Source organism: Nipponia nippon, unplaced genomic scaffold, assembly GCF_047370975.1.
Source record: "Nipponia nippon isolate SJK-2023a ecotype South Korea unplaced genomic scaffold, ASM4737097v1 scaffold_7, whole genome shotgun sequence".
In the NCBI taxonomy this organism is placed as follows: domain Eukaryota; kingdom Metazoa; phylum Chordata; class Aves; order Pelecaniformes; family Threskiornithidae; genus Nipponia; species Nipponia nippon.
Genome location: NW_028262391.1, coordinates 5,177,298 through 5,187,968, shown reverse-complemented (window position 1 = coordinate 5,187,968; position 10,671 = coordinate 5,177,298). Strand labels below are relative to the sequence as shown.

Sequence of the window (10,671 nt, the reverse complement as noted above, 5' to 3'; positions counted from 1 at the left end):
CCGTTGACATCCCCGGGACAATTCGTGGGGTAAAGAGTGCAGAATTGGGCCCAAACACAGGAAATTTGCAATGCGGTAATTCAGGAAGAATGTTTGTTGCTGTGTATCAGTTACTGTTCCTGCTGGAAATCTTCATTCACAAGGAAAGACGAGAAAGAAAAGAGAGAAAATAAAAAATAAAATTAAAAAGCAAGAAGAAAAAAGATGGCAAAGAAAGGAAAGAGAAAAGAGAGACATGAAGGAAGGGAAAAATAGAAGAGAAGAGAAGAGAAGAGAAGAGAAGAGAAGAGAAGAGAAGAGAAGAGAAGAGAAGAGAAGAGAAGAGAAGAGAAGAGAAGAGAAGAGAAGAGAAGAGAAGAGAAGAGAAGAGAAGAGAAGAGAAGAGAAGAGAAGAGAAGAGAAGAGAAGAGAAGAGAGAAAAAGGACAAGAAAAAGGGAAGACAAAAGAAGAAATAAAATAAAATAAAATAAAATAAAATAAAATAAAATAAAATAAAATAAAATAAAATAAAATAAAATAAAGGAAGAGAGAAGAGAAGAGAGAAAGAGAAGAGAAAGAAAGAAGAGAAGAGAAGAGAAAAGAAAAGAAAAGAAAAGAAAGAAAAGAAAAGAAAAGAAAAGAAAACAGAAAAAAGAAAAGAAAAGAAAAGAAAAGAAAAGAAAAGAAAAGAAAAGAAAAGAAAAGAAAAGAAAAGAAAAGAAAAGAAAAGAAAAGAAAAGAAAAGAAAAGAAAAGAAAAGAAAAGAAAAGAAAAGAAAAGAAAAGAAAAGAAAAGAAAAGAAATTCTTGTTCCTTGAAAACACTTGATTTTCTCTTGATAAGTACTTTCTTTTTGTGAAAAATATTTTATTTTCCTATTTAACATGAAACTATTTTTTATTTAATACAGAACTATTTGTTGTTTATTTGTTGCAGTATGAAGCTCTGTTTTTTCTGCTCTTTTCTCCTATTTTTAGCCTAATCACAGGCATAAGGTTTCTGCTCCCACAAAAGAAAGTCACCACCAGACTTCACGGTCCAGAATCAGGCCCCTTACCTTCACTGTTGAGGTCTTACACAAAAAGCTCCCCCTGCTCCCATCAGGTTGATCACAGAAACCAAAATTAACCAAAATTAAACTGACCAAAATGGTGACCCGAGTGACATATCCATAGGTTTGCACAAGCTTCACCTTGGGTATTATGGGCCAACTCCTCTCCACGCGTAAAGCAGGGTAACTCTACCAACACTGATAGAGTTATGCCTAATACATAGCAGCAGAACATCTGACCATATATATTTTTCCAGGAAAAAAATCTCCAGTGCATCCATTTACAAGGCTAGGCTAATGTATAATTAAAAACAAACCATGTTTTGTGAACTGTTGATCTTCTACCAGGTATTGTTGAGGGCCTGCTTCTTATTCACATGACTGTATTCAATATAACGCTTCACTCAGGTAGGCTAGAGTGGTAAGTGGGTGAGAAGGGGTGTATTGGCACAGATTTGGTCTTCCTAAAGTTTTGGAAGTTCTCCCGTGAAGAACATTGATACATTATTAAATTATTATTCTCCATTAATATATTTAAAAGTCAACAGAACTGAAAATATTCTACTCCACATAAAAGCAAAAATACATGCTTACAATTGAGAGATATCCTTACAAACTATTAAGGAAGATGCAAATTAATCATTTGACTAAATATATTTCATTTCAGTTTTAAAACTGAATTAAACCAATAATGGCAATACCATTCAAATAAGTAAATATTTATTATTATAATCTCAATCAAACAACAGTTGTACTGAGGACTTCACCGTTTTGAGCATAAAAGTTATTTAAAACTATTTAATGAGGTGCTGCTTGCTCAAGGTGCCTCCTGCATTTAACAGGCAATCTATTAAATCCATGCGCTTTCAAGGCTGGCAAAGAAATTTTGGGGCCAGGTCCAAAGCTCTTACTCCCCAGAGCAGTCTTGCTCTTGGGGACCATCACCCAAAGCCTGTGTGTAACACGGCGTCAATGAAGAGCGCACCCAATGCCCCGCTGATTTTGGAGGAGGCTCTGTGTGTAAATCGATCGCGCCACCTCGACCTCCATGGATATTCCCAGGAGCCAGGACTCCTCAGATAAGCTTGTGTTATAAGATCTACCTCTTTTTCATCATATGACTTCTATTTCCAAGTAAAGCTTAGCTTAAACTTAGTAGATGGGGGACGGTTATCAACTTTAATTGCTTCCACGTATCAAAGCAACATAAGCTGCGTTTGATTTCTCCTGTTACACCTTATTATACCCTTAAAATCTCAGCACCATACTTTTAAGCAACTAACTTGTAAGGGAAGCTTCTCTCCTTGCAGTTTTTATTGCTCTACAGACCCCAGGTTTAACACAAACTCCCAATCTGGCTCCCAAATCGCAGAAATTCGTCTTGTGCCTATGCACACTCTGTACTGCGATTGTCTCTGGACCCCAAATTAGCCAGCAGTTAAGTTTGCATATTTTCTGCTTATTAAAAAAATTACTCTAAGTACTATTTTGAATATGTTCAGTCTATTATGGCATGTGGTTTCTATTTGGAGAGGCTGGAGATTTTGCGAAGGCAGTGAGTAATTACCTTCGTGTTGGTGAGTTTTCACTCAAGCTTGGGCGGTGTACTGTAATAAGAGACAGTTGCCATAAACAGACTGGTACGAGTAAATCATGGTGTGTGGCCTTCTGGTGGAAAACAGATATCTCCTTTAGGTGACCCTACCTCCCTCCCATCGCTCAGCATAGCCTACCAAACATGTGGTCTCCAAACCCTTCTGTTCTGCAATTACATGGCTGTTATTCGTAGGTTGCTCAATGGGTTTTCATCCCTCGCACTGTACATATGAAGAATACTGGCTGGTGTTTTGATTTATCAGAATAAATAGTAACAAAGAGCATTTGAGCAATTATTTCATTTAAGAGAGGTGCCACTTATAGACTTTTATGTAGGGCATTGACTGCAACAGGACTGCCTGAAGACTCCCTACCTGGCCAGAAGTTACTGTTTTCTAATAATTAGAATCTTTAAGTGTAATTACTTAACCTGTAATCAGGTTTAAAAATTATTAGTGATGTTTATTATTGGATCTAGTTATACATTTTCTCATTGAAGAAGCCCAAACCAAAAGTATTATCTAACCCAATGGCAGATACGCAGACTACACACAAATGTGTCTTTCAAGCCAATACTCCTCCTCTTGAGGAATTATCTTAGCATGTGGCCGCAGCTTTGTCCAGGTGTGGTGTTCGTATTTTGATAAATTATTATTAAGAGCAGCAAAAGATTAAGAAGTTTAGCGGACAAGAAAGGGAAGCGGTCACAAGGTGCCTTTCAAGCCGTAGCAGGTACCTGAACAGACCGTGGTGGAGATTAGTGCTACCAAGAACAATATTCTTAAATATTTTCTGCCTCTGCTTCCCTGGTGAAAGGGAGAGAAAGCAACCTGCAACATTCCCGTGCACCCAGCTTCTCCATCTCCTAGCAGGATGTGGCTCAGCAGTAAACACAACCCCTGAGACTCTGAGGATCCCATTTACAGCCCGGTACAGAGTCAGGCCCACATACGAGGCAAGTTTTACTGCTGGAGCAGCTGTTGGTGAAGATCTAACAGCTCAACTCAAATTTGGGGCATGCAAAGGAGCCTCAAGGAGGGCAGCAAGCTCCTCCGAGTGTAATTCACTGCCTCTAAGGTTTATTTTCCAACTCCAGCAAAAGTCACGGCATCTGCTGTGGAGACTCTATGGCCCAGTGTGTCCTGACCGTGGTGGCAAGCCGCTGCCACCCTCCCCTGCCCACCCTGGCACTGTCACCTCCTCCCCTGGGCCAGCAGGGCCGTATCCAGCACAGCGCACAGCGCGGGGGGCTGCTGCTGGTGCAGAGGGGCAGGAAGGAGAGCAGCCAGCTTGGCGCGGTGCAAAGCAATGATGCTGCGGCCACCGAGCCTGGCACGGCTCCTTCTTGCTAAATCTCACTCCCCACTTGCTCTTTGCATCTGTGCATGGAAAAATGCCCCAGGGACAACAGGTACATTTATACAGCATAGAGTGTCTGCCTGAAGAGGAAAATTGTATGAAAATAACACTTTGCACTGGACTGCGAATTGCCCAGTGCTCATTTAATAACTCACAGCCCCCGTGAAGCCAGCAGGAAATTCAAAGGGAGCACAACACAAAGTCCTGCTTCCAGATTACGCTGCTTTTTGACAAAAGAAATAACACTTAACCAAAGACGTTTAGTTGAAGACTTACATATGAAAGGTTTGACACTGCTGTGGATGTGTTTATGCTGTTTGAGGCCTGAAGAAGTGGCAAAGGTTTTGCCGCACTCTGGACAAGCGTGAGCACGAGCCCCAACATGCTGGGAACGAATATGCCTCTGAAGGTTGCTGGGGTCCGTGAAAACCTGCTAGGAAATGAGTACTGATTAACCAAGAAACTTAACTGCGGAAGAAGCCAGTTATTACAAGAGTCTTTTAAAATTCAAACCTTGGAGCTATTTGGGAGTATTTAAGATTAAAAACTGTGGCTGCATCGCAGCCTCGCTAATGGGCATCAATGGGAGCTGTGCCTGCAGGACGGGGCCTCGGTTTCCCAGGGTCAGCCAAGTATTTGGTGGATCTGTTAACCCCTTTGCAGCTGCTGCAGCAGATGCATTTGCCCCTGCCATTAGAAACTGGGCTTTTGAGGTCAGGGTCTTCACACAAAACGAGTCAAAAATCCAGCTGCTTGAAGCCTCTAAGCATTACTGCAATAGAAATACTTTATAGTGACAACTGAGCGTGTGACAGAGAAATCCTGTACACGACACAGTCCTAGCACCCAGGGCTTGGCTGCATCTTATGAGTGTCAGCTCAATATAAAATCCCCATTATTGCAGCAAATCTACTTAAAAATGAGAAAATCCTCATGCAAAAGGCCCAAGCTTTGGGAATCCGGTAAAAAGCAATGCAGAGCATGACACCCCATACAAATAATCTGCACAGCAAGCCCAGTGCTGGGAAGCAATAGAGATGCTCTGGAGATGAGAGAGTTGTGCTCACTTAGCACAGCTGGGGCCCATCGCTATTTCTTATTTTGATTTATATTGCAGTAGTGTCCTGAAGTTTCTGGTCCCAACGGCTGGCACACAGCCTGGAGAGCCATCCACCCTGCATCTTCCCGGGGTTTCTTCCACCTCAGTGGTCCTCTTACACCCCACCAGTCCTTGCAAGGAGACAAGCCCTGAGCTCAGGGATGCTCAGCATCCTGCATCGGTGCTCAGTTCAGACCCCACAGCCATTTCCAAATCAAAGAGGGTAGAAAAATAACGTATTTATAAAGTAGAAGTGTAAACCCTTGAGAACCCATCCGGATCACAGCAGAAGCCTTACATCCTCCTGCATCCCAGCCCTGCGCATCCCCACTTCCACGCTCTTGCGCATCCAGCACCAGGCAGCCTACAAATTCACTGTACCTTGGCACAGTTTTCACACTCGTAGTGCTTCCCGCTGTCGTGTGACATTTGGTGACGTATCAAGTTGGACTTCCAGTTAAAAGCTTTGGGGCACTGGTCGCATTTGTACTCCCTCTCCTCGCTGTGCGACAGCATGTGCTTCTCCAGGCTGCAGAAACAGGAACAGGGCTCAGTGAGGTGTCCCCACACACACGGGTTTATCAGAGGTTTGCAGATCAGCATAGGAAGAGGAGACAGCAGAGCACGTAATTACAGCAAAAAAATTTAAAAAGCCCCAAAGGCCCAATCCTGACAGACCCAAGTCCTTTGAGTAGCAGGCTCGCCCCAGCCGGGAGGCAGAACATCCTCCTCCCTACCAGAACAACACATCCTCTCACGGTTTGCCAGCCCACTTGCAAATGCTCCAGGAGATGCTGCTGCCATCACTCCCTAAGGAGATTATTTCATACACCTCTTAGTATTTCACTCTGGTAATTCTTCCCTACAGTCTGAATTATTTCTACCTTATGACTTTCCCTCTAAATGTACCTTGGATCCCACCATCTGATGCAACTCCAATCCTTTGATGGGAGTCAATTTTTCTTACAGCAGGAATAGATCAGGAATAACTCCACTGGAGCAGGACAAAATCAGAATAAGAAGCCTCTAAATATGGTACACTACAACTGGAGTTATACTTAATTATTACTAACTGTGTCCAATTGCATATCTGCTTATTCATTCATTTCTTAGTAGTTTATTCAGTCTCTTAGTAGGGTATTTAATCCCCCACCTAATTACTGCTGCACATCTTTGAGTTCATTTTTGTCTCCGAATCTTCCGAGTTCCTGTTTTATTATTCATTTGTAGCAAATATATTTTTTAAACACTTGTATCGCTCAGTCACATACAAAATCGTAACTCACAGTATTGTTTGAGGAAAGATCACTATGTAATGTAAGAGTGGATTCACAGAAAAGCCACTGGAAACTGGGATCTTTAGCCTGGGATGCCAAACCGGATCAGTCCTTCCTCATGTGAAGCTCCCAGTGATCTCTGCTGAATCAGCGGACAAAACCTGCTGGGTTTACAGTCTGGTTTGGGTTGTGCAGCCCAAACAGCAGCCTTCATTGTCAGCCACAGGTAGTGGAAATGCTGGCACTCTGTGGATGCTCTTTACTTCTACTCCTCTCAGACTCCTTCCTTTAGAGGAAAAAAATAATTCTGGCTTCCCTTCCTAATGTTTCTATAACAATTGACTCTCCATCATGAACTGGTAAACAGATTTGCTGTAAGACCTAGAGAGATTCCGGTCCCTGGCTCTGGCACCAGCTCCCGGCCGCCTGCCACGGCTACGTGATCTGCCATCAGCACCGGGCAGTCCTGGCCCCCCAGATCTCCATCTTCCTGCTCAGCTCTTTCTCCATTTAATTACGCACACCCTCAAGCATGGCTCGTTCGGGCCTTTTGTTTTATATAATCTGGATATAGCACACTTTGGTACTTTTTTGCTGGGAACTGTCTTTGTGGTGTATTAGCCTCTCAATAATTCAAGAGTTCGGAGAATGACTGCATTCTCTCTCATTTTTCACTCTTTCTCACAGTACTGCCCATCTATTTATGATGACTCGTTCTTTGTTTTCTGCCCTTTCTCTTCAATATTTAATACTTTAAGCTAAATTTACATTTCCTCAATGATTCCCATATGTTAGATATCGTCCTCTGGTTCGCAGGCAGAAAAGAACTTTAACACCAAATAACTCAAGACGTGGAAAAATGTTACAGTCCAGACTCCTGCCTCACCCACACTGCTGCAACCCTTTTGACTTGATCTACCTACATCAGCCCCTTCGAATCAATCACTCAGATTAGCAATTAGACACACGGAGCTGCATGCTGCTCAACATCGGCCAGCGAATAAGACCTTGTGCCTGCACAAACTCCCACTCAGCGGGGTCGACCTAGTATGCGGGGAGCAATGTTTGGCACATCATGTTTCAATTTTGGCGTCATTCATTTTGCGGAAGCGTTGAGGATCAGGTGATACAACATGCTGATCTGAGACCCTCTGCGTGATGCCAGGCAACCTCCACTCCATCGACAGGAGCTAAGGAGCATCTGTGTTTTGGAAGAGCGGGCTCCATCTTGCAGAATCAGCACCTGAAGCATGCAGGAGCAGTTGTCCAAAGGGGCTAACCCTGGCCATGCACAACCCCGTGCTAACTTCCAACAGACACCACAGCATCCTGCATCATGGACTAGGAAAGATTTCTGTGAAAAATATGAACCCACAAAATACTCTAAATTGACAAGTCAATACTTAAGGGGCATATGATTATTAAGCAATGCAAATAAATGCACTCCTGTACCTAAAAGGGCAGTTAATAGTTACTGAAGTTGGGCCCATGCAAGGTGGAGAAGAAAGAAGACACTGTGGGAGTGTTGGAGCTGTGCTACAGACTCTGGCTGAAAGCAACAGATACTGGCCCAGGTCTGCTGCTGCTATAAACCAGCTTCCTAAGAAACGCACTGCCTCATCACAGTGAAGGATCTGGCCCAGGATTTTACTACTGAGATACCTCAGCATTACTATCAAACGTTGGCTGAGGTCAACTTTCCCCTGTCCTGAAAGCATTAAGATGTGAATCCATGAGGTATGTGCTGCAGCAGCTCCTGTGCGCTCTCAATACCTTTCAGTAAATCACAAAATTTGCCACAATCTGCACCGCAACGTGATATTTTAAGAAACCACAAAAACTATAGTGACAGGAAATATGTAAATGATTTTCAGCATATAAAAGTTGCACTTTCTTTTATATTCTATGCATATTTCAGATACATATGCATACGGGTCTATCTGTTTAAACAGCCAGATATATGTAAAAAAGAGACGAACCCCAGTGTTTCAAGACAGTATAGCTATAAATATATATTAACAGATAGACATATATATATTAACACCTAGAACCTGCCTCTAACTAGCACGGCTTGTTTGCAAAGATAAAATTGGTAACATCAGTGAACACCACTCAGAGATGTTCTAAGTTATTTCTAACTAAAAATAAGGAGCCCAGACCTTAGTTGATCTGAACTATAATCACTCCTCTGATTTCACTGCAACCAGCCCAATTCATGCCAGCTGAAGATCTGATTATCAGAAGATCCAGTTCTTAATTTAATGTCCCCACTAAGGACTTCAGTACATGGACAAAATTTCTGATTTATTGAGACTCCATTGCTTTCTATGCCATAAACACCAACCAGCACAGAAGTCTTACTCATCTTCACCTTTGGTTTCTACAGAACATGAAGATATCAGATTCTACCCTGCCTGATGCCCTACATGATCTGACTGAAGCCACTACAGAATTTGCCTCATCCAACCATGTTTTAAGCATCTACCTTTGTAAGTCTGGGAAGACTTGATCACACTCTTTACACTCCTGGATTTCATGCACGTCCCGAAGGTCATTCTCATTCTCAAGCTTTTTCTGGAAGTCCTCCTCCACCATGGAGAAGGCGGAGTGAGGTGTGCTGCAGGGGAACTTCTGGTGGTCTACAAGCTCAGCCTTGGACTCAAAGAGCTGGTCGCAGTCCTCGCAGCGATACTGGCGCTCCTCTGGAAGACAAAGGGGTTGGGCACAGGGGGACCACATCAGCTTTCAGTCATTTTTGCTACTGTCCCATCAGGAGTTCCATGACAGTGTGGTTAAATGAATGGCTATTCAGTGAAAAAGAGAAGAACCTCAAAAGAAACAAGGATGCCTTGTAACGCTTTATAATAATGCTTTAATTCTACAATATATGACAGTGCGATACTACCTGTTAGCTGCCTGGGTAACATCCAATAGGGATCCCTAACACTGGCTTAGAACAAAAGTCAGTGGGTTTATATACTATCCTAAATGGGGATATATAGGGTATAAGGTGGATATCCAGTAGAGGCTGCCAGTCTCTGCCTTTCCAAATGAAAGAGTCTGACTTAGACATGAACATGAGCATCTAAAATAGCCAAAAGGGTGTTAATAGAGTTTTTTAAAGTCTCTTTATTTCCATTAAAGTCCTTCAGCAGCACCCAACCCTGTTCAAAGTAAGCCAGAGACACATGAAGTTGGGGTAATGGAGACAGGGGCCTTGCTTTAAATTCCATAACGTCAGTCAGAACATGTTTCTTACTGAAAATGAGTGCAGAAGATCATTAGAGTGTCACTTTGGAGTGAATATTGCATTCCACTAATTAGTAATTCCTGCAAAAGAATAGATTAGCTGACAAAAATACCAAAAAGCAAACTTAGAGAAGAGCATCCCATGATATTTTTTTCTGCTGGATTTTTTACTGATGGTCCATACAAGGAGCCAGACGCCCTGGTTTGGTTCCAGTGTTACCTGCCCTGCAGATATAAATGCCCAGGGGCTCTGAAGCAGAAAGGCCCTGAGGAGTCTGGCTGAAATCTCAAATGCATGTAGCTGGTCGCTTATTGACAGTTTAGTTGCTCCAGAGAAAGCACCATAGGGCGCTGTTGTCCGCTGTCCGTGAGCAACACTTTGGCTCAGTCTGCTTCTCGGTCAGCCCTGTGGGACATATTCCTGTGTGTGACTGCAGAGATTTCCTCTAGTGTCATTTATACAATAGCTACTTGACCATAGGGACTAGGCATGGAAAACGCTATGCTTGAAAAGAGGGACATCTTTAGCAATGACTAAACAAACTTAGAACTATGGAAAAAAAAAGATACTGCTCTAAATGTAGAGGCAGTTATAAGAAAGTGCAGCCCTTGATACCCCCTGCCCTGGGAAAACCCCTGTGTGCTGTCCCTGAATCCCTGAGAATCTGTAAAATGTCCACGTTGGCATAAACTGCAACCTAATGGGCATCAAGCAGATATCCTACACCCAGTCCCGGCTGTGGCTGTGTAACCCACTGCGCGACAGGTAGCAGAGCAAAAGGAGCTTTTGGAGGTGGGGGACAAGTCTGAGCAGCAGCTCAGGAGTTTCAGACCCAGAATCTGTGCATCAGATGAGTAACGAATGAGTGCGAGGAGGAAGAATGGCTCAAAGGTTCTCACACGTGACAGCAACATTAACAACCGGAGATCTTCTCTTTTCAAGAAGACAGAATAAGAGTTATTTGACTAAGTGACAAAAAATAACCTATAATCAGGGTCCATACAGGTCCTGCAGGAGCAGCACAGCCTAGAGATAAGGACATGGACTCTTGTTCTCCTTT

At 42.9% G+C, this 10,671-nt stretch overlaps 1 protein-coding gene across 6 annotated transcripts in view; it reads right to left on the bottom strand.

The window, feature by feature from the left end:
- The window catches only part of MECOM (MDS1 and EVI1 complex locus), a 347,041-nt gene that overhangs the window by 26,702 nt on the left and 309,668 nt on the right, over positions 1 to 10,671 (bottom strand). For 3 of the 6 annotated variants that reach the window (XM_087739815.1, XM_087739817.1, XM_087739819.1), the window contains 3 exons: positions 8,847 to 9,063; positions 5,466 to 5,613; positions 4,262 to 4,418 (listed from right to left, as the gene is read on the bottom strand). In XM_087739815.1, the coding sequence (XP_087595941.1) occupies positions 4,262 to 4,418; positions 5,466 to 5,613; positions 8,847 to 9,063 (522 nt within the window). The remainder of the gene's footprint in view (positions 1 to 4,261; positions 4,419 to 5,465; positions 5,614 to 8,846; positions 9,064 to 10,671) is intronic. The other 3 variants (XM_087739816.1, XM_087739818.1, XM_087739820.1) reach the window with 1 other exon arrangement.